The 23,571-nt window shown below is 50.4% G+C and overlaps 1 protein-coding gene across 1 annotated transcript; it reads left to right on the top strand.

Moving 5' to 3' along the window:
• Nucleotides 1-953: 953 nt before the first annotated feature.
• On the top strand, nt 954-23,044 carry Faah (fatty acid amide hydrolase). Its single transcript, XM_051171300.1, is given in 16 exon segments — nt 954-1,420; nt 1,422-1,520; nt 12,970-13,083; nt 15,322-15,456; nt 15,645-15,778; nt 15,875-16,081; nt 16,314-16,354; nt 16,585-16,709; nt 18,204-18,329; nt 18,958-19,055; nt 20,388-20,487; nt 20,737-20,777; nt 21,489-21,528; nt 21,960-22,068; nt 22,501-22,646; nt 22,859-23,044. Coding segments are annotated over 16 exon segments (1,740 nt in total). The 5' UTR covers nt 954-1,324; the 3' UTR covers nt 22,988-23,044.
• Nucleotides 23,045-23,571: the final 527 nt, after the last annotated feature.

The raw sequence follows: 23,571 nt of genomic DNA, 5'->3' as shown, positions 1-23,571 counted from the left end.
GGGGATTGCAGGCAGGCACCAGCACACCCAGCTAAATTACTCTGAAAACAAGAACAGTAACAACAAAAAGAAACAAAAGCCACAGTGTTTGCTCACGACTTTAATCCCAGCACTCAGAGAAGAGGAAGAGACAGGCGCATCTCTTTGAGTCTGAGGTCAGCCTAGTCTTTAAAAAAAAAAAAGAAAGAAAGAAAGAAAGGAAAGATTGAGGCTTAGTTTATGACAGGGGACAGGAACTTTGATGAGAGAACCTCACAGGCTCTAACAGTCTTCTAAGATACACATAATTACCACCCCTATCAGATTTAGAGGTAAAGACACCCAGGAACTCCATTTTCATTTAGACTTCTGAGATACCCTACTTTCACCCCACAGTGCCTCATCCCCGAGGCAGCAGCGGCCGTACTGCTTCATGGTTAAAGCACCCGCTTTGAGTAAGACTTAAGTTTGAATTTTCACTCAGTCACCAGTGTGACTCAAAAAAGTCATTTAACAACTCTTGTCTTCAAGTTACCTCGCTAGTAAAATATAGAAATGCCTTTCTCACAGATTTCTAGGGGGATAAATGAGATGAATCACATAAAATCCTGTGAGAGCAATCTAGCCAGAATTAGGGTGTGCATGGCGCTATTTTATGGCCCCCAGTGATGAGCACTAGGTCCCCGGGGAGAGGACTCTGTTTCAGACGAAGCTGCTGTTGTTACCTGTGTAAAGTAGATGAGGAAAAAGACAAGACGCCCAGAGACTCAAGGTCTGGTGGTTGGAGGAGAGGCCACCTGGTGGACGCCTCAGAACTTCCTGTGTCTAGAGGGCTAGCCCTGAGCCCAGGTGAAATGGACGTCAGGCTGTGCAGGATGCCAACAACGCTTGGCTCCCTGGGAAAGATGCTGCTGAGATACTGGAGAGGTTAATAAATTCCTCTGCCCCCTGTCTGCTCAGGCCGGCCTGTTCTGGGGGTCTGGCTTGGTTGTCCCGGTGGAAGTTTGAGCGGTGGCGTGCGCAGGGCAGACATGCAGCCAGGGGCCAGGTTAAGGAAACCACCCGTCCTGGTGCTTCAGAGGGCGCCCACGCGGACCTCAGATGCTCCGCCTGCCTCAAAAGGCCGGGTCGCCGGGAACGAGGCCAGCAGGCGGCCAGGCTTGACCTTGACGGTTGGAGCAGCTAGCTTTTTCTGCTGCCCGGCAACGGCGCGCTCCCCGCGGGCCCGCGACTGCGCCTGCCCCTCCCTCCAGCGGAATCGCCGGAGATCCAGGCCGGGTTTTGCAGCCGAGCTGTTGGGTTGCGCGTGCTGATTCCTCTTGATAGCAGTCGGCTGCAGGAAATCATGGTGATGAGCCAAGCGTGGACCGCGCTGTCTGGAGTCTCTGGGGTTGCCGTAGGCTGCTGCTTGTTGGCGGCGGCGGTGGTCCTGCGATGGAGCGGGGCGCCGGACGGCCCGAGGCGCGGCGGCCAGGGCGCGGCGGAGGCAGCGAGCCGGCCTGGAGACCATGGACAAGGCGGTGCAGCGTTTCCGGCTGCAGGTGAAGGAGGGCTCCGAGGCTTGGGTGGGCTGGCGTGGGAAGCACGGCTTGGGCAAGGCAACACTTTCAGCCGCCTGGAGGCCAGAGGGCCAACTGGCGGACTACGCAGATGTGAGCTCTGGAGCAGAACCCCCCTCCGCGAGCTAATGCATCTGGTACTCTTTCCGCGCCAGGTGCAGCGCAGAGGAGAAACGGAAAAGAAAGGGGCAGGACAGGTGGTGGAGGCAGGCGCTGTACTGGGTCAAAGAGGAGATTTACCCCGTACTAGGGAACCTCGATTTGCCGACTATCAAAACGCTACCAAGCAAAACCAAACAAAACCCCCAAAAACGTTAGCGTAAGAACCAACGGAATACACTAGGGTTTAGGACTTTGGAATCATGGAGTGAAAACATAGATGGCCCAGGGCGCCCAGAGAGTTTAAAGTTCATGTTCGTTAATTTGTGCAGAGGGATCTTAAGAGAGGGGTGTAAGTCGGGCGTGGTGACGCACGCCTTTAATCCCAAGCAGTAGGGAGGCAGAAGCCGGCGGAATTCTGTAAGTTCGAGGCCAACCTGGTCTACAACGTGAGTTCAAGACGACCAAGGCTACACACAGAAACCTTGTCTTGAAAACAAACAAACAAACGAGGAGTGGAAATAGACGCCTACGTACGTGTGCGGGGAGTTAGTGGCCAAGCTTCTCTGGAATGTTGTCTTCCGGCTTTCTGCCGCCCACGGGCAGGGTCTTTGAGCACCGTTCTGGCTGCTTCTCTGGATGACCGGCCAACAGGTTTCATTTGTCTCCATACCGCCCTAGACATTTCAGTGTGTAGTTTGGGGAGTGTGAGAAAAGAGTTTGTGGGAAGGAAAAAAAAAGTGTCCGCAAGAGGGGGCTTTTTCCTTCTGTTGTATGAAACACAGACCCCAGTTAGAAGCCCAGATGTTGAACTCTTAAGTGTGCCTGTGGGCTGGAGGACAGAAGAGGCATGTGCAATGAGGACATCTGGAATCACGGAGGTGTTTCTGGGTCAGTATCAGGGAGGATCAAAGAAAATTGCATTTTCAGGTGTTCAGTTGTAGTGAGTAATTTTTTGAGCAAGAACTGCATGAAGTGCGTTGTGGAACTTGGCTCACAACAGTGGAGAGAAATTAGGACTGACCTTTGGATACCCAGCTGTGGTCCTGGAGTGCTCGCAAAACTGTGGCTGGCTGCAATACTTTAAATTTACTCCTCACCTGGGGCTGGAGAGATGGCTCAGTGGATAAGAGCATTGCCTGCTCTTCCAGAGGTCCTGAGTTCAATTCCCAGCAACCGCATGGTGACTCACAACCATCTATGATGTGATCTGATGCCCTCTTCTGGCCTGCAGGGTACATGCAGGTAGAGCACTACATACACAATAATAAAAATAAAATCTTTAAAAAAAAAAAAAAAAAAAAAAAAAAAAAATTTACTCCTCACCATCATTAAGTCCAGGGTATATCTTATGTCTTTTTTATTTTCTTTTTTTACATATACATTTATATAATTACACACACATATATAATAAATTACATACAGCAGGGAGAACCACGAAACAATCAAGAGTTATATAAATGTCACATTTATAGTGTTTTGCCTATTTGTATTTGGCAGCCTTGGAGAAAGCATCTTTCTTATGTTGGTGACTCTAAAATTCTGAATGTAAATCAATATCTATCCCATCTCATCTCTAGCAACTTAAAACATCTATCTAGACCTAAAAACATCTTAACCCCTAAACAACTAAGCTTAATTGTAAAACTAAACTATCTGGTCTTCAACTGCATCAGAGATTTGAGAAGGAATAAAATTAATTACCTGAGTAAACAGGAAGTGTAGGTTAGCAGCTTCCAAAATGAGAAAAAAAAAAAAAAAAAAAAAAAAAAAAAGACAGAGACAGTTCTCTGCCTAAACAGTCACCCAAAACTCTCTATAGTGCTGGAGCATCTTCTTCAGCCCTAGGGCCCAATATATCTGACAGACATATTTGTGAGGCAGGAACTATTAAGGACTTGCTTATCCTGTCTTGGCAGTTTGGCCATCAACTCTGCCTGCATCCAAGCTGCCCATTTTTAGGCAGAATTATGTCTGTGGCCAAAATGAGAACGTTTTGCACAGAGGCTGGTTTGCCACATTTGAAGCCAACTCCATAAGGAGGTTCTTTGATGCTCATCATCTTTTTATTATTATCTAATTAGTATTATTATCTAATTAACCTAAACAGCTTGCAATACCACTTTCAAAGTATTGGGAGTAAACCTTATATCATAGTTGTGTTGTGTGGGTGCAATACTTCATATTAGAGTAGAAACAGATATAATCTGTGCGAAGAATTTGAATTCTTAAATTTGAATTCTTTTTTTTTTTTTTAATTTTTGGTTTTTCGAGACAGGGTCTCTCTGTGTAGCCTTGGCTGTTCTGGACTTGCTTTTGTAGACCAGGCTGGCCTCGAACTCATAGCGATCCGCCTGCCTTTGCCTCCCGAGTGCTGGGATTAAAGGTGTGCGCCACCACGCCCGGCTTTAAATTTGAATTCTATACCAATGTATCAAAATTAAACTTATTTTGCATGAATGTACAAAATTCCATACCGATGAATTGAAAATACCCTTATTTGTGTATTGAAATAAAAGTGTATCTGATTCCAGCCTCTGCTCCCCACGCTGTTTGAAAAGCCTGCCATCAGTCAGTGTTTAGAGCTGACTCCTCCTAGGTCGGGAGGTTCTGATCCCACACTGGCCACCTCCTCTTCTCAAGCACAGGTTCTGCATTTCGTCTCTGGTGGGTCCCTCTTGCGATCCTCACGATGAGCCTGGGTTAGGTCTGGGGAGCCTTGGCTGCTCCCCCAGGTTCTTCAGTGCAGGCCAGCTTTCAGCGCAGCTTGGTGAGCAGGCGCAGGAGTCGGCCCACAGTTCCTGCTTACTGGAAGGAATATTCCCAGCCATAAGGAATATTCTCAGCCATAAGGCTGAGAGGGCTGGGGGGCTGGGAGAAGGCTGGCTCTTCCTGCATCCCCCCACCCCCCAGCCCCCACCCCGTTCCTTCTAAAGTAATTGCCCTTCAGTCTCTTACAGAGCTGAAGACTTAATTCTCTCTCTCTTTCTTTGTTTTTGTTTTTTGTTTTGTTTTGTTTTGTTTGAAACACGGTTTCTCTGTGTAGCTCTGGCTGTCCTGGAACTCCATCTGTAGACCAGGCTGACCTTGAACTCACAGAGATCCTCCTGCCTCTGCCTCCTGAGTGCCGGCTGGGAACGAAGGTGTGCACCACCACCGCCAGGCAAGAGCCTTTTTAAAAAGAATGTCTTAGGGCAGAAGTTTTGGCTCTAAAATACACACTGCTGTTTGCATATCTTCCTGGAGCCAACGCCTAGTCTCAAACACCAAACTTAAGCTTTTTCAGGAAGGGAAACTACCTTTGTGCTTTCAGGGGCTGGAAGCCAAAGGAGCCTCTGGGATAGTTTTACTTGCTTCCTCTTTGTGTTTTAGACAGGGTCCCATGCCTCCCAGCCTGGCTTTGAACTCAGAGCAGCCCAGGATGCATTTGAAATCCTGCTTCTCCTGCTTCAGCCACGCAAGTGCTGGCAAGGTGTGCTACTGCACCCATCTTTCCCTGTGCTTTTTAGCAAACAGAGAAGATGTCCATATTCATATTATCATTCATTTTCCCACCACCTCTCTTTGTGTCTTGCAGTCCAGGCTAGGTTAGAGACCAGCTCAGGAGGCCTTCCCACTCCAGTATCTGGGACTTCAGGTGTGGCCCGCCATACCTGACTAGACCTCATGGGGGGGGGGTAGGAGGGAGGAGTTTGGTGTAAAAATCAGCCCAGCTTTGGGTTCAGCCCCTTCCCTTCTTCACCCCACAGAACCTTCCTACTGGGCTCTGGCTTCCTTGGGGGAAGAGAGAGGTGCCACCTGGGGCTGGCTCCCAAGCGTCTCTCCTAATGCTTTCTCAGCCCATCCCTGAATAACAGATGGTACCTGGGGAAATAGGAGCCAGCGTGCTGGGAGGACAAAGCAGTTTAGTGCCTCTGATGACACTACACAAAGTTAACTTCATGCCAAGGTAGACACAAGCAAGATACCAAGGAGGACATGAGTCACAGTAGTTAACACAATGGGTCTCTTCTCCGGACTCTGAAGCCACTCTAGGGAGAGGCCTATTGCTTGTTACTGTTGACCAATGCAAGCTTATCAGCAGCAGCCTTTCCCCTGTTTCCCCCACCTGCATATGGTTCCTGTCCCAAGGCCCTTGCACGTGTTGCGTCATCTCATGCATTCTCTTGGTAAAAGCTCACTGATCCTACAGATGACTCCCTTCGCCAGACCCACTGTGCTCTGTCCCCCGAGTCTCCCTTGTCCTCTTCTTTGAAATGATTCCACTGGTGAGTTGAAAACATGGTTGCACCATTGAGAATATCTTCACCATCGTTGTGAGCAAATGGAGGAGACATCTTGAAATAGAACAAAAGAGAGAAAAGCCGTGAGAGAAACGGAGACCACCCAAGAATCTGAAATTGGCACAATAGATGTTCAGGAGACACAAGAAACAGTTGGAAGATGGGCAGTGCTTAAAAGATAGGTACAGTAGCTTGCTCTTGAGAAGTGTCTCCATACTGGGTGGCCAATACAGTTAGCTGGAGGTTATCAATCCCTGACCCTCTGTTCCGCATGCAAAACCAAGCTCCCTGATGTTCACAGACCTGCCTCTCTGGGGTGCAGACTTTGGTTATTTGGGCAAGACACGATGTCTCAATTGCCTGATGCTAGCTGAAAATTTAAACGTTGCTCTCAGCGACTGTGTCATCAACTGTCAATAGGGAAAGAACTAAAATGTGTATGAGAGTGGGGGTTGTCTTAGTCAGGCTTTGTGTTGCTGTGAGGAGACACCGTGACCATGGCAACTCCTTTTTTGTTCCTGTTTTTGTTTTTCTGGACAGGGTTTCTCTGTGTAACCCTGGCTGTTCTGGAACTCACTCTGTAGATCAGGCCGGTTTCAAACTCAGAGATCTGCCTGGCTCTGCCTCCAGAGTGCTGGGATTAAAGGCGTGTACCACCATGGCCCGGCAGCTTTTATAAAGGAAAGATTTGATTGGAGCTGGCTTACGGGTTCAGAGGTTTAGACCGTCGTTGTCATGGCAGGAAGCATGTCTGTGAACAGACAGCCATAGTGACGGAGACCTAGCCGAGAGCTCTACATCTGGATTGGCAGGCGGCAGGAAGACAGAGACGTTGGGCCTGGCTTGAACATCTGAAACCTCAGAGCCCACCTCCAGTGACACAATTCCTCCAACAAAGCCATATCTACCCTAACAAGGCCACAGCATCTGATAGTGCCACTCCCTGGTGACCAAACATTCAAACCTATGAGTCGGTGGGGACCGTTCCTATGCAGACCACCAGAGGGGCTGTTGATGGCTTCTAAGTGTCATGTGCAGGGAGGGGTTCTGCAGGTATCTTTAGCAAGGAGGGTAGAGGTGCAGGCAAGCTGCCAGTGGTAAGTGCTCCAGGGTGGGGGGAGGTGTTATGCAGATTTTGGCTTTCTTTTTTCTCTGTTCAGTCATTTAAAAAAAAAAACAAAACACTGAAGAGAGAATGTATTCCAGGGTCTCATGTATTCCAGGCTGACTTTGGACACACTACGGATGTTCTCATGGTCCTCTGGCCTCCACCATGTCTGTTTTTGTTTGGTTGGTTTAGTTTTAGGGATGTTTGTTTGTTTGTTTGTTTGTTTGTTTTTGAGACAGGGTTTTTCTTTGTAGACCTGGCAGTCCTGGCACTTGCTGTGTAGACCAGACTGCCCTCAGACTCAGAGATCTCTCTGCCTCTGCCTTCCTAGTTCTGTTTTTTGTGGTTGTTTTTGTTTTTATTGTTGTTGTTCTGTTTTGGTTTGGTTTGGTTTTTCGAGATAGGATTTCTCTAGTTTTCTTGGCTGTCTTGAACTCACTCTGTAGACCAGGCTGGCCTCGAACTCACAGAGATCAACCTGCCTCTGCCTCCCGAGTGCTGGGATTAAAGGCATGCACCACCACTCCCGGCTTGTCTTCCTAGTTCTGGGATTGAAGGTATTTCCTACCATGGCTGGTATTATATATTCTGGGAATCAACCCTAGTACTGTGTGAGCATTAGGAAGCCATTTTACCAACATAGATATATTCTTAGACCCTTATTTTACTTTGTTGTTGTTTGTTTTGTTTTTTGAGATAGAGACATTATAGCTCTGGCTGGCCAACAGCTCACTTGTAGCTCAGGCTGGACTCAAGATTCATGATAATCCTCCTGCCTCCACCTCCCAAGTGCTGGTATTACAAGCATAATCTTCCATGCTCAGAAAAAATATGAAGCACAATTTGTGTTCATTGTTGGAAGGGAGAGGCAAGAGATAGTTCTTTATACAGTATGATTGCTTTGTGGAAAAAAAAACCCAAATATGGACAGCAATAGTGTGGGTTTTTCACATACTCTTTTGTCTTGTTCATCAGAAACTGGTTTTTTGTTTGTTCGTTTGGTTGGTTGGTTTTCCGAGACAGGGTTTCTCTGTGTAGCCTTGGCTGTCCTGGCTGGACTCACTTTGTAGACTAGGCTGGCCTCAAACTCACAGTGATCTGCCTGCCTCTGCCTCCAAGTGCTGGGATTAAAAGTATGTGCCACTGTGCTGGCCATCAGAAACTGTTAACTCTGTTTTTTTTTTTTTCAGAACAAGGTCCTGGCAGAGTGGACAAATGCTCACTTTTTATATCCTTGGTGTGTGTGTGTGCTGTACTTGCTTTCATGTGTATTTGTATACATGTGTGTTCCTGTGTGTGGAGCCCAGATGTCAGATGGTTTTCTCTACCATTGTCCAACTTACTTTTTGAGATAGAGTCTCTCCTTGGACCTGGAGATCACAGTTCAGCAAGACCAACTAGCCAGCAAGGTCCAGGAATTTCCCTGTCCCCACCTCCCTTTTATTATTATTATTTGTTATTATTTTTAATTATGTGTGACTGTGTTCTGTATGGGGTATACGCGCATGTATGCAGTGCCCACGAAGGCCAGAGCATCTGAAGTTACAGGCTATGGGTGCTAGGAGTCAAGCCTGGGCCCTCTGCAAGAGCAATATGCTCTTAACCTCTGAGTCATCTCTACAGCCCCCTAGATACTTAAACATATATGTTATATTTATATATAATATTTATATAACATATAACATAATTATATTAGAGTTATCTGGTATATTGGAAAGAGATCATGGATCCACATTTTTCTTCTGTGTAACTTGTATTAACCCCTTTGGAGGCAGAGGCAGGTGGAACTCTGTACGCTTGAGGCCAACTTGGTCTACAAAGTGAGTCCAGGATGGCCAGAGCTACAGAGAACCGCTGTCTCGAAAAACCAAAAACAACAAAAAAAGAATAAAACCCCCCAAATACCATCAGGAGCACACTCTGGCCTCTGCAGACGTATGGTGTGCAGACATTTTAAGGGGAAAAGGCCAGATGGGATTTCTCCCTTTTATAGACCTAGCAGGAAGGCCAGCTCACAGGGGCAAAGGCTTGGGCACGGCAGTAATTTGGGGAGCAAAGGGTAACACTAGATGAGGGTCTCGGTAGAGGGGAGGAATATGGCCAGTTTCCAGAGCCACTTAAAGGGCTTGATGCCTGAGTCGATGCAGTGGAGAGACAGAGAAAGAAGGTGATGAGTGCTTAGTCACCGGACACCTGGGCATGGATGCAGACTTGCCTGATTGAGGGTCCTGGGACATCCCGAGGTGGAGCCATATTGTAAGTGTGGGAGCTGGTGATTGCAGGAGGAAGGACAGGAGTCTCCCCATGAACAGCCGACCTGGCAGAGTGGGATGGGTGGAATACCTGAAGGGAGTCAGAAACGACAGGGCGTGGCAGCCAAGAGAGCTGCAGAGAGAGAAGACAGCATCCGAGGAACCTGGAGGCGGCCATGTCTCTCCCCTTGCCCACCTTCAGACCGTGGCTAACATGTCACCCCATCCGGTAGACCCGCCCGTCCATCTATCTCTCATTTCCACTAAGGCCGTTTATCTGCAGTGTCACCTTACATGGGCTGCCTACCCGTGGCTTGTTTACTTGCTTGTGTGTGTTGATTTTTCTGAGTGCAGGAACCTAGCCCTCTTATTCGGTTCTCCATGCGTGACCTCTCACACAGTCTTTTGCGTATGTTTGCTGACTGGCTAAATGGACGTATAACAGAGGGGCCCTAGGAGAACCTGAAGAGAGGGTTGTGTGGTCTAATACCTCTGAAGACCTCAGTGGTACATGGAGGAAGACACAGTTAAGTATTTAGTGGCTCTCTCCCACAACCTTTGCTGCAGGAGCAGGAAGGGTGGGCGGAGCAGTGGGGCGGTGATTCAGTGTAATTCACTAATCTGTCTAATGCCCTTAAGGAGGCCCCAGGTGGGTGTTTGCAGGCAGAGCTGACCCCAGGGACCCCAGGGAGCCTTGGTTGTCAGGCAGCTAGCCCTGGCTAAGGACACTCCTCCCTGAGAGCAATTCTTTCCTACCCTGCCCAGGTACCACTTTTCACCACACCCTGTTGGTTTTTTGTTTTTGTTTTCCCAGGGACAGGGTTTCTCTGGGTAGCCTTGGCTGTCCTGGACTCGCTTTGTAGACCAGGCTGGCCTTGAACTCACAGCGATCCGCCTGCCTCTGCCTCCCAAGTGCGGGGATTAAAGGTGTGCGCCACCACGCCTGGCTATCCCCCTGGCTTTCTTATAAGCAGCAAGGGCCACCTGTCCATGGGTGGCACTGCTTATGATCATTAATTAAGAAAATGCTCCCTGACTGTTAAGGAAGCAAAATGTCTCTGTCACTGTTCTTTTTTTTTTTTTTCCCCCACTTTGGAAGCTGCTAACCTGCACTTACGGTTCACTTAGGTAAATTAATTTTAATCCTTCTCAAGTTTCTGTAGGGTTGAAGACCAGATAGTTTAGTCTTACAATTAAGCTTAGTTGTTTAGGAGTTAAGATGTTTTTAGGTCTAGATAGATTTTTAAGAAAAGATTTCTTTATTTATTATGTGTTCAGGGCTCTGTCTGTATCTGCAGGCCAGAAGAGGGCATCATATCACATTAAAGATGGTTGTGAGCCACCATGTGGTTGCTGGGAATTGAACTCAGGACCTTTGGAAGAGCAGACAGTGCTCTTAACCTCTGAGCCATCTCTCCAGCCCCCTAGATAGATGTTTTAAGTTGATAGAGATGAGTTATGATAAATACTGATTTTCTTTTTCTTTTTCTTTTTTGATTTTTGAGACAAGGTTTCTCTGTGTATCCTTGGCTGTCCTAGACTCACTTTGTAGACCAGGCTGGCCTCGAACTCACAGTGATCCGCCTGCCTCTGCCTCCCAAGTGCTGGGATTAAAGGTATGTGCCACCACGCCGGGTAGATTCAGAATTTTAGAGTCACCAAGATAGGAAAGATGTTTTCTCCCAGGTTGCCAAATACAAATAGGCAAAACACTATGAATGTGATATTTATATAATTCCTGATTGTTTTGTGGTTCATTTTGCTGTAGGTAGTTTATTATATATGTGTGTGTAATAATATAAATGTATATGTAAAAAAGAAAGAAAGAAAGAGAGAAAGAAAGAAAATGCTCCACAGACATGCCCATGGCTAATCTGATGGAGGCCATTCCACTGCTGAGATGACTTTAGCTTGCGTCAACTTGACAAAAAAGAAATGAGCACAATGGCGGATTAAGCCTTGGCTCCATCCCTGCCTCCCAGAAGCTCATGTGGACATAGCTTTCTGTTTCTTGCTGCCGTGTCAGGTACAGAACAGGCTCTTCATACCTGTCTGGAAATGAATGTTTCAGTCGTCCCCCTTTGGGTGTGGTCTTCAGCCACACTCATAGCATCTTCTTTCTTTCTTTCTTTCTTTCTTTCTTTCTTTCTTTCTTTCTTTCTTTCTTTCTTTCTTTCTTTCTTTCTTTCTTTCTTTCTTCCCCTCCCCCCTCCACCGCCCCCTGCTCTCTTTTTTTTTCCCTCCCCAGATAGGGTTTGTCTGTGTAACAAGAGGCCCGACTGTCCTGCACTTGCTCTGCAGACCAGGCTGTCTTTGAACTCACAGAGATCTGCCTGCCTCTGCCTCCAAGCACACTTAGCATCTTAATGGGGCCTTTTTTTGTGACTGCACATCTCTGCCAGTGTTTGTGTGCAGTGGATGGCTTGTGCTGGGTGGGTATGTTATACAAATTTTTTACTTCATTTCATATCTATGAGCATTTTGCTTGCATGAGTATCTGTGCACCACATGTGCCTGCAGAGGTCAGAAGAGGTCATCAGATTGCCTAGAACTGGAGGTACAGGTGGTTGTGAGCCGGCATGTACGAAACCAATCCCAGGTCCTCTTCAATAGCAAATGTTTTCCATCACTTGCCCATCTTTTCAGCCCCACTCCTTACCTTGCTGGTCCTAAACAAAGCATGTCTTTTCTTTTAATTTCAGTTTCTAAATCTGTGCAGTGGGAGTGCTGGGAAGAGTTAAGACGTGGAGGCCATGGGCTTGGTGTTGAAGAGCCTGTGATCCTGTCCCCTGGGTGGGGCTCGAAAGCTCAAGGCTATCCTGGTCATAAGGGAGACTGTCTCAAAAACAAAAACAAAAACAAATGCAAGCAGGTTTGGTAGTGCACATCTTTAATCCTAGCACTTGAGAGAGGCAGGCAGGTCTCTGCGGGTTTGAGGCTATCCTGGTCTACATAGTGAGACCCTGTCTTAAACGAAACAGAATAAACCCAAAGGACGGGGATGGACGCTGTAAAATGCTGTCTTCTGGGCATGTACGACATGGCTGTTACAGTCATGAACACACAGCAGCTGTAAGTGACTTGGACACCCACCACCACCACCACCACCACACCAACCAACCAACCAACCAACCAACTAACCAGAAAATACCATGAAGAAAGTGGGAGCAAGGATAATTGGGAAGGGTGCCAACAGGGGTGTGTGTGTATGTGGAGGCAGGTGTGTGGGGGTATAAGATAAGGTAATTGGGGGGCTGGGAGCATGGCCACAATGCAATATACAACAGTAAGAAACTGTCAGAAGTAGAAGAAAAGAAAATGAAAAATAACCATGTGAATTGGGGTGGGGATGCAAAAACAAACAAACAAACAAACAAACAAACAAACCAAAAACAATCATACTGTGCCTGGCAGGCAGGAGGCAGGTATGTTGGTTGTGCTGCACAACCAGGCATGCTTGTTGTAACAGTGTTCCTGTTCCTCACCGTTTTCCATCTCCAGCAGACTTCCAGGGGTTACATTTGCACTGGCCTGGCATGCCAAAAGCCTACCTAGGTTGGATGTGGTTTCGAGTGTTGGAGCTGCAGGTGGTACCTTTTATCAAGGGTATTAGCAAGCAACAGTGAGCATCAGCCTGTTCACTGTGAAACTGTATGGCAAAAGTCACTGAAGTAGCGTGTCATCCACAGAACCCTGACCTGGACTCAGAGGCCCTGCTGGCGCTTCCCCTGCCCCAACTGGTACAGAAGTTACACAGTGGAGAACTGGCCTCGGAGGCAGTGCTTTTCACCTACCTGGGAAAGGTAAGCTCTAGATTAGCCCTGGCCTTCTCCTCACAGGCTGAGAGGAAAACCTGGCCTGCAATTGTCCTGCTCTGGCTTATGGTAGAACCCAGTGCCAGGGTCTACCAGGGAGTGTGTGTGTGTGTGTGTGTGTGTGTGTGTGTGTACACTGGGCATGTTGTCTTAGCTAGAAACCTGGCTTTCAGCCCAGACTTCCCTCTTCTGCCTCCACCTCATTGGTCACCACGTCTGTTCCCCTCTGTAGCTGTCCAGCCTCTACCCTGCTCTCCATCCACCATTAGCCACCCCATCTTCACTGCTCTCTTCCCTCCTGGCCGGGGCCCTTTTTGTTCTCAGGCCTTCAGGTCCAGCTCTTCATTCTCAGCAACACAAGGCCTGGGGAGATTGGAGACACTGAGCTTGGGGTCTGCCTTGCTTTGGATTGGCAGCCTTTCCTCCGTTTGTCCCTCCCAGACCATTGATCCCATGTTGGCCAGTAAAACCTTCCTGTGCTCGATGCTCCTCCCTGGCCATGTCTACCCCCAAGGGTCAGCTCTGTCCCCCCTCAGACTCCACATGGGTTCTGTGGACAGGCACTGTGTGTGTGTCTGTGCATGTGTGTGTGCGTGTGTGTGTGTGTGCGCTCCCACATGTAGGCTAATGCTCTTGGAGTCCAAAAGAGGGCATTGGAATCCATGGAACTTGACTGATAGGTGGCCGTGAGCCATCCGGCATGGGTGCTGGAAACCAAACGAATGTCCTCTGGAAGTACAGCAAGTACTCTTAGCCACAAAGCCATCATCTCTCCAGCCCTGACAGAAATTATTCTATTTCCCTTTAAGCCATAGTGCCAAACACGTTGTCTTTCATATAAGAAGTGCTCAGGGAATATATGTAAGAAAAAAGCGTAAGACAGAGTATGCATTCTGAGTGTGATGGTGACAGCGAGCATGACCCTGATAGGCAAGTGTCAGTGTCAGGGGGAGGTGTGTAGTGAGTGTTAGAAGAGATGGCAGCTGTGAGCGCAGCAGGGCCAGTGTCGCTGAGAGAGACTCTTCCTTAACAAGGCCCTGAAAGGCTTCTGCACTTTCAGTTCACGGGGCACACTTTAGTTACATGTGGGCTCTTCCGTTCCTGCCTTGGGTGGTCTGCAGTTCTAAGTGTGGCCGTACAGCCTGCTCTTTTCTCCAATTGTCTCCCAGGAGCAGGGGATCACTAGACTGAACCTAGCTGTCCCCTCCTTTACCTCTGGGGTCCTAGGCCCTTGGCTTGGAAGTTCTAGATGTCTTCTGTCAGGATAGCATTTCTTGGGGGTACAACCCTTATTTCTTTATTGAGATCAGTCATCTGTGTGACTCAGGAGTCCCAGGGAAAAGGGGAGGCTCGGCCTTGGGCAATGGCACCGGGCAGAGGTGGGACCCTGCCAGGGTCAGGTGTAGCCCAGCTGTGTAGCTGACTCCCAGCATGACCTGGCATGGAGATCTGCTTCTGTCAGCCTCCTGTCTATCTCCCTGGGCAGAGATATGGCTTGGGAGTATGGGAGCTGTGGCTGGTAGTCATCTTCCTAGCTACCCTCTGCCGAGTGCTTCTGAGGACAACATCTTTTGTAAATTTAATTAATTAATTAAGTTTTATTTTTATTATATATTTATGTATAAGAAAATTATCATTTTATTATTAATTAATTATAATTTATTCAGATTACATTCTAATTGTTATCCCTTCACTTGTATCTTCCCATTCCCTCCCTCCCTCTCCCTCCCTCCCTCCCTTTCTCTTCTGCTCTATCCCCCCCCCCAACCTCTGACAGAAGGGGACTTTTTCCCCCACTATGTGACCACAGCCTATCAGGTCTCATCTGGATAGCCTGCTTCCCCTTCCTCTGTGGACCACTGGGCCTCCCCACCAATGGGAAATGATCTAATCGGGGGGCACCAGAGTTCATGTCAGAGGCAGTCCCTGCTCTCCCCACAACCGTGGAGAATGAGCTTTCCATTGGCTAGATCTGAACAGGAGGTCTAGGTTCACTGCATGCATTGTCCTTGGTTAGTGCAACAGTTTGTGCAGGGGCCCCTGGACCAGCCTTGATGGTCTCCTTGTGGGGCTTGAGGACAGCATCTTGCTCCTGTACCTGCCCTGGCCCCGAGACTCAGTTTCTAAGAGGGCCCTTGTATGAAGTGTAGAAGGGGGGGGGGGGGCGTTTTAAAAAACAGAGGAAGGAAACTTTCTTCTGCCTTGTGTCCATTCCCTTTTCCCTAGGCCTGGGACGTGAACAAGGACACCAACTGTGTGACCTCCTATCTGACTGACTGTGAGACTCAGCTGTCCCAGGCCCCACGGCAGGGCCTGCTCTATGGCGTCCCTGTGAGCCTCAAGGAATGCTTCGGCTACAAGGTATAGCCTGCCTGGTCTCACTCAGCCTTCCATACCGCCTCTGTCTCTGTATCCGGCTCTGGGGACCTTAAAGATCATCTCAGGTCCAGAGGCCTTGGAGGCTCGGTCTGGCCAGTGTGATGGTGGGGGGAGTGTCCTTGGGCTGCATCACTGATGGTGTCTTCTTGGTACCCATCTCTTCCCCTAAGGGCCAAGACTCCACGCTGGGCTTGAGTTTGAATGAGGGAGTGCCATCGGAGTGTGACTGTGTAATAGTGCAAGTGCTGAAGTTGCAGGGGGCTGTGCCCTTTGTGCACACCAATGTCCCCCAGTCCATGTTAAGGTTGGTCCTTAGGAGTCGGTCCTAACCATTGAGGTGGGAGTAGACCGGGGACAGTCGTTGATGTGACCTGGGCTGACTTTTTCCTGCTTCTTCCAGCTTTGACTGCAGTAACCCCCTCTTTGGCCAGACCACAAACCCATGGAAGTCCTCCAAGAGCCCAGGTGGTTCCTCAGGGGGTGAGGGGGCTCTCATTGCATCTGGGGGCTCCCCTCTGGGTTTAGGCACTGATATTGGAGGCAGCATCCGCTTCCCTTCTGCCTTCTGTGGCATCTGTGGCCTCAAGCCTACCGGGAACCGGCTCAGGTACGGCAGGTGCAGGGAGCTCACCGACTCTGCCCTTGGCTCAGCCTTTAAGGTCTCTGGGTTGCAGGAGGGGTTCACTGGCCAGCATCTGGCGAGGGCGCGTGAGGGGGCTAATTATTATCAGCTGTGCATGGTCTCACTTACAGTGATGGGACTTTAGACATGTGCCCTGGGCTTGGGGTGAGTATAGGGTGGCCACCACTTGTTTCCAACGTCTTGTGTTTCTGACCAGCAAGAGTGGCCTGAAGGGCTGTGTCTATGGACAGATGGCAGGTGAGTGAGGCCTGTGGGACTCTTGGCATCCTGGAGGGTGGAGGGTCATCTTGCTCTGCCTCCGTCCCTGCTTTTCCTGTGGGCAGTAGCTGATTGCCGGGCACTGAGGTCTGAATTCCTACTGTCCTTTCTTGCTCTCGCTCCAGAGCCATAGACCAGCCCTTACGCAGACCCAGAGTTCACTGGGGGGTGGGGGTGCAAGTGATGCCTCTTCTTTCTCCTCTCTCCAGTGCAGCTTTCTGTTGGCCCCATGGCCCGCGATGTGGAGAGCCTGGCTTTGTGCCTGAGAGCCCTTCTGTGTGAGGACCTGTTCCGTTTGGATCCTACAGTGCCCCCCTTGCCCTTCAGAGAGGAAGTGAGTGAGGGTGGGAATGGGCAAGTTGTCGGGGGGGGGGGGGGTGAACTCTAGAACCCAGGTGATGTGGACAGGATTGGGCAGAGGCTCTTCTGAAAACCATTCCCCTGTGTCAGAATAGGAGGCCTGGGGCAGCTGCCACTCCACATGTGGCCACCAGGTGGCCCTCGCCTCCATTTGGAACCTCTGTGCTTTTCCCCCTGTGCTGTGAGGACCGCTACTTAGGGACCGCTCAGTAACTCCTCAGGAGAGAAACTGTAGACCTGGGTTGACTTTGCCCTTAGGAAATAGCAGCATCTCTTAGAGTATTCCTGCTCCATCTCCCCAGCAAAGAGGCTGCCTGGCAAGTAGGCTGAATGACTTGCGAGCAGCGGGGAGTGCTGGCTTCCCAAATATGACCAGGATAGGCCATTAATAAGACAGAACTGAACAGCTTACCCCGTGAAGCTGGGGATCCTCGCCTCCCTGGTATCTAAGAGGGGGAGGGGCAGGATGGGGCCTGCCTTCGGTGGGCTAGGATTGGGTCAGGACCACGGTGTAATAGTTAGGGACGGGAATCCAGAAAGAGGAGGCGCTTTAGGTGAGGTGGTGTCCTTGGTACCCATGGAGGGGCTGTTGGGGAACCAAGGAATCAGGAGAGCCATATTAGCTATCTGTATTTATGCACAAAGCTTCTGTGACTAGTCACAGGGGGTGGATGATGTGGACAGAAGAGCAGTGCATCAGGTCAATCATGGGATGCAAGCTCCGCTTGCCAGCAGCCCAGCATCTCTTTCTCCCGTGCAGGCCTCTTACCTTTCTCAGTAAAGCTGCCTTGAAGAGGCTGAGGGTCCCCAGGCAGTAGAGTGGCAAAAGTACTTTTAGGAGTGAGGGCAGGTGGGAAGGACTGTGTGGAGTAGGCTTTCCCCTCTTAGCAGACAGGTTCAAACAGGTATAGCCCAGGTCCCTCTGAGAGGGAGAGAGGGGATGAGGCCCTGTCTGGAGGTCTGGGCTAATTTCTCACAGGAGTGAGTGAGGGCAAGCAGATAGCAGAACCTCTGTTCAGAGGCCAGGATGAATGGTTGGACTTCTGTCTTTGGCTAGCCTCAGTTTCTTCTTATGACTACAGAGAATCCCCTGGTTCCTGCTCTGAGTCACTGTGAAGGCATTTTGTGAGAGAACACCGATGATCTGTGGCTAATCGTTCAGGGGAAGCCGGGCGTGGTGGGTGGCGCAGGCCTTTAATCCCAGTACTCAGGAGGCAGAGGCAGGTGGATCTCTGAGTTTGAGGCCAGTCTGGTCTACAAACCGAGTCCAGGAAAGCAAAGCCTACAATGAGAAACCGTGTCTCGAAAACAAAACCAAAAACCAAAAACCAAACAAACAAAAAAGTCGAGGGGAAAACGTGTTAGAAGGATGCACCTTGTAGCTGTGTTGGATGGAGAAAGTCTCTGTCCAAGCGTCCCGCAGGGCCATTCTCTTCTGCCCCACCCTATTTCTTACGTTTGCGACTAGGTCTATAAGAGCTCTAGACCTCTACGTGTGGGCTACTATGAGACTGACAACTACACCATGCCCAGCCCAGCCATGAGGAGGGCTGTGCTAGAGACCAAGCAGAGTCTTGAAGCTGCTGGCCACACGGTATGGCATCTCCTCTCCTTCAGGGGACTCTCCAGGGCCAGTCCCTCCCAGGCCTTGTCATTCCCTGTTATGTGGTCATTTGGGATGCGAATTTGGCTGTGTGAGACAAGCATAAAGATGGCTCAGGGCGGGCGTGGTGGCGCACGCCTTTAATCCCAGCACTCGGGAGGCAGAGGCAGGCAGATTGCTGTGAGTTCGAGGCCAGCCTGGTCTACAAAGTGAGTCCAGGACAGCCAAGGCTACACAGAGAAACCCTGTCTCCAAAAACCAAAAAAAAAAAAAAAAAAAGATGGCTAAGGCGGGAAGTTCTGGGGCAAATGGTGGGCGAAGGGTTTAGCCTGCGCTCAGCGCTGTGTGTGCGTGCCTCAGCACCATGAACAGTGATATATAGTTCTCTAGGGACTCCCAGGGACTTAAGACTGAGGGACACTGGGTTTTGGGTTCTTATTCTGAGATAGCTTCATGTGTGACTCCAGATTTCTCATGAGGCCATGGGTCAACAAAGCTAACTTTGTAGCTTTGTGGTCATGTGACACAGATCATCCTCAGGGGTGCTGGGGCAGCATATGAGTTATGGGAATCAAAGGTTCTTTCTATCTGTGGGCCTAACACCCTTTGGTCCCTGCAGCTGGTTCCCTTCTTGCCAAACAACATACCCTACGCCCTGGAGGTCCTCTCCACAGGTGGGCTGTTCAGTGACGGTGGCTACACTTTCCTCCAGAACTTGTGAGTGCTGCTGGGTTTCAAGAGCTAGGGTGGGATCAGAAAAGATGTCCAGAGGGGCTGTGCTTAGTGATTAAGAGCACTGGCTGCTCTCCCAGATGATCTGGGTTCAATTCCCACCACCCACATTGCAGCTTAACAATTGTCCGTAAACCCAGTTCCAGGGGAATCTGATGCCCTTTCCTTGCCTCCGCAGGCACCAGGCACCCACATGGTGCATAGATATACATGCAGGCAAAACACTTATACACATAAAATAATAAAATAAAAAATTTTAAATGTGCAGACCCAGGGTGAGCAGCTGGGCCCTGTGACCATCCCCTTAGCTGCAGGGACCTTGCTGTCCTTCTAGCTATGCAAGTTGAGCCTGGAGCTACCTTACCACAGGGACTTTGGAAAGGTGACAATGTAAGGGGAGGCTGGATCGTGGCCCCCTCTAAGCCCAGCTCCATGTGGGGTGCAGGAGGGCAGGGGCTTCCCTGTTGTTTGCTGAGGAAGGGAGTTGGGTCTGGACACCAGTCTTTCTTGGGCCACTTATTCTTTTCAAATCTGTTTTCCTTTCTCTGAGTGGATGTATGGAGCAGACTTCCTTACTTAGCACGAGGGAGGCAGAGGCAGGCGGATCTCTGTGAGTTCGAGGCCAGCCTGGTCTACCGAGTGAGTTCCAGGACAGCCAAGGCTACACAGAGAAGCCCTGTCCCAAGATAAAACATAAATTTAAGAAAGAGGCTTTCAAGAGAGCAGCTAGTTTCTTCCAGCTGTTTGCAGAGCAAAGGCCTGAGAAGGTATATCCTGGAGACACGGCCGGGCTGCCTAAGGCAATAAAACCTGCTCCTTGGTCTCACTATAGGTCAGCTTGGTCCCTGCAGCCTTGCTCAGTCAACTGCCCAGCCTGCCATATGTTGCTATGTCATGTCTCCCTCCCCCAGCAATTCTCCAGCAGCTGAATATTGCCTGTTGGTGGAAGGCAACTAGTCCAGCCCCGAGAATGAGACATTCCTAGGACATTTCTCTGAGCTCTTGAGCCAGATGCGAAACAAATTTCCTGGGCAGCCTGTCCTGTGGCCCCATTCAGAGATGTAGGCTGGCATCAGTGCTAAACCGAAAATGCCTAGGGAGGCACTTCCCGGTCTCTACTAGGGGTGGGACAGAGTCCAGGCACCCCAGTGAGCAGGAGAAACAAACGTGTCCATTGGAAAGAGGCCAAGGAAAGGACTATTGGGTAAAAAGGATGTGGACAGGACCACTGAGTCGCCAGGGCTTGCAGTCATCAAGAAGGAAGAAGTAGGGGAGAGGGGGGAAATGGAGCATCTTAACTGGCCTTTTGTCTTCCAGCAAAGGTGATTTTGTGGATCCCTGCTTGGGGGACCTGGTCTTAATCCTGAAGCTCCCCATGTGGTTTAAAAGACTGTTGTACTTCCTGGTGAAGCCTCTGGTGAGCATACCAGGCATGCAAAGATGCAGCCTCTGGCCCCCATCCCTGGCAGCTCATGGTCTCTGGCCTGTCCTTCCTTCCCTGGCCTCTAGGTTTGGACAGGCAAAGCCTCCTCCTGATGGCTCTCCTCCCCGTTCTTTAACAAACCTGTTTGTCAAAAGGGGTGTGACCTGGGCCTGGGAGGTGGGAGGGCATGGAGGAGGTGGCATAGGCGACCAGTCACTGACCCCTGTGTCTGTTCTGGTGCAGTTCCCTCGGATCGCCGCCTTCCTCAACAACATGCATCCACGGTGAGAACGTTTCCTGTACCCCGATGCCTGCCCCTGTGTTTCCCCAACTGGTCTGGTCTGAGTCCAGATGGTTTTGACGGAAAAATCACTGGGAGAAATAGCTTCTAAGGTTGAGGTGGTCCAGGCAGGGAGGTCAACTTTTGACCATCAGGTGGTACCCTGGGATCATCTGGAGGACGAGGGCCTGAGCCCAGAGCAGGACTGGCTAGATAGGGAACAGCATAGGGGAAAAGACCAGAAAGGAGTCAGCCTCACTGTTGGTAATTGTGGGTACCAGGGGAAACAGGTACAAAGCAGTTAGGGATCTAGTCTAGACCTGGTCCTACCTGCAGGCTAGGTAGGTGGCCGAGTCTTCAGAAGTAGTATATGGGCCACCTCATTTCCAGCATGACATCTGTGGACTCACTCCTCTCACCTCTAGGTACTGAGGACTTTTTGACAGTCCTGCCCTCTCTTGTAGCTCAAGAGCCACAAGGAATCAGGCCTAATCTAGTGCTGGCTCGGCTTTGAAGTCACTACACCACCTAGTCTGGGTCCCTTGAGAGCCTGGATTTTTTTTTCCCCCATCTGGACAGCAGGGCCTTGATTTCCTCCCTCAGAGCTCCCCTGGGGTCCGGTGAGATGTAGAAGTGATAAGAGTAGGGTGTGTGATTGTTGCTGATGCTGATGGCTGTGACCCTGATGGCTGGTGACCTCACTCTCTCTGCCCAGGTCGGCCAGAAAGCTGTGGGAACTGCATCATGAGATTGAGGTAGGCTCTGGGCTCTGGGGAGCATGGGTGGGTGCAGTTGCTCAGGGCATCTGCCAGCAGGCCTCGCTAGCCGCTACTCCCACTGGGGCCCTTGAGTGGCCTGCTACTCCTTCCTCTCCAGAAACCGTGGCCTTGGGTCCTTCTGTGATGGTCACTTGTCCAGTGCCTGTCCTTGGAGTCTGGGTCAGCACAAAGCTACTGGCCTGCGCCCCTCTTTTTTCCTCTAGGACTGTCTTTGTCCATGATAGTAAGTGGCTCTACTTTGGCAGGAAGTATTTTGTCTGTGGTAGAAACAATAGCCTCAAGAGATAGCTTTTGACGTCCTGTAGCAAGTGCTAGGAGCAGGGCCACCTCAGTGGCCACTGAGCATCCTGGGGTGCTGTGGGTCTATCTGAGCACCTCCCCGCCGGTGTGTGCGCGTGTCCCTTCAGATGTACCGCACATCTGTGATTGACCAGTGGAAAGCAATGAACCTGGATGTGCTGCTGACCCCAATGCTGGGCCCTGCGATGGATTTGAAGGCGGCAGGCAGGGCCACAGGTGAGGCTTACAGCCCCTCCCATTCTGAATTCAGCCCTGCGTCCTGTGGAGCTATGGGGTGGGAGACAAGGGAGTTCTGAGGAAACACACTTCTCTGCCCTTTTGGGTGGGCCTCACTATCTTGTTGGCTAAAGAGATGGAAGATACGGGGAGGGAATGAGTTCTCCTTGAAAGCCTGCAGTTCGCGGAGATGATGTTTGAATCCAGGTTGGGTTTAGATAAACCAAGGAAATAGGAACAGCATTCCAGGTCGGGGGAAGGGACATGGATGAAGGCACAGAGTGAGAATCGGGGAGTCTTGCTGGCTCCTGTGCTGTGCCATGGACGTCAGGCCTGGATGTAGAAGCTAGGCGTCGTTTTGTGTGTGGGATGAGGGTAGGTAACCCAGAGAGAAGAGTCTGGCACTGCTACAGCCAGTGTGTTGTGTTCCAGGTGCCATCAGCTACACTGTGCTCTACAACTGCTTAGACTTCCCTGCCGGGGTGGTGCCTGTCACCACTGTGACCTCTGAGGACGATGCCCAGATGGAACACTACAGAGGCTACTTTGGGGATATCTGGGACAATATACTGAAGAAGGTAAAGCCTGCCCATCCCCCACCCCACTGCCCCCTCCCCACCAGACCCAGCTGCCATGGAGGACAGAGCCCTAGCACTCTCAGGCTTTGTCAGCCTTCCTTAAAGTACGCCCCATGCCTGCTGCTTGCCCTCCGCAGCATAGTACACATTTCCTGGACCTGGGGTGTGGTCCCCCTTCATCTCTCCCGTCCCCACATCTGTATCCCCTGCAGGCCATGAAGAAGAGTGTAGGCCTACCTGTGGCTGTGCAGTGTGTGGCTCTGCCCTGGCAGGAAGAGCTGTGTTTGCGGTTCATGCGGGAGGTGGAACAGCTGATGAGCCCTGAGAAGCGGCCGTCCTAAGGGTCATTCACCACCTGCCTAGCTCTGGAGGACCTGAGGCCCGTGTGCTCTGCACTGCAGCCCATATTCAGGGTACTCCCACCTGTGAAGAAATGCCCAGCACAGGGACGAGGGATCCACCTGCCCTCCCCTGGGATCCCTGCGGAAGCACAGGACATGCCCCTGCCCCAACCAAGTCTGGACCTTGCTCCCCTCTCTGGCCTTTCCATCCTGATCCCCTACTTTATATGACAGCCAGCAGGAATGACATGGGCCAAGGCTCACTAGCAGTCAAGAAACAATGTGTTGATGTATTTTCTGGGTGTTTCTATCAGGGTGCTGGGAACCTGCTGAGCAGGCTGACCTGACTGACCCTCTAGAGCCAGCTGCAGTCATGTCACTCTTCTGCTCCAGAACCTCCCTGGTGCCATCACCCACAACACGGACTCAGGGGCATGCCCATGGCACTTGACTGCCCTTCCTTTCTTGTTTGTATTGGGCCCAGCTTTGATGGACACCGGCCCCTGGCCTTCCTTCCCACACTGCATCTCTTTGCTGACATGCCCCTCTTCTAGCATGTATCGTATCCCCCTTTCTCCAGGAAG

The sequence above is a fragment of the Acomys russatus genome, chromosome 29 (assembly GCF_903995435.1).
Source record: "Acomys russatus chromosome 29, mAcoRus1.1, whole genome shotgun sequence".
NCBI lineage: Eukaryota > Metazoa > Chordata > Mammalia > Rodentia > Muridae > Acomys > Acomys russatus.
The sequence above is the reverse complement of the archived record's forward strand: the minus strand, read 5'-3'. Positions and strand labels throughout refer to the sequence as shown.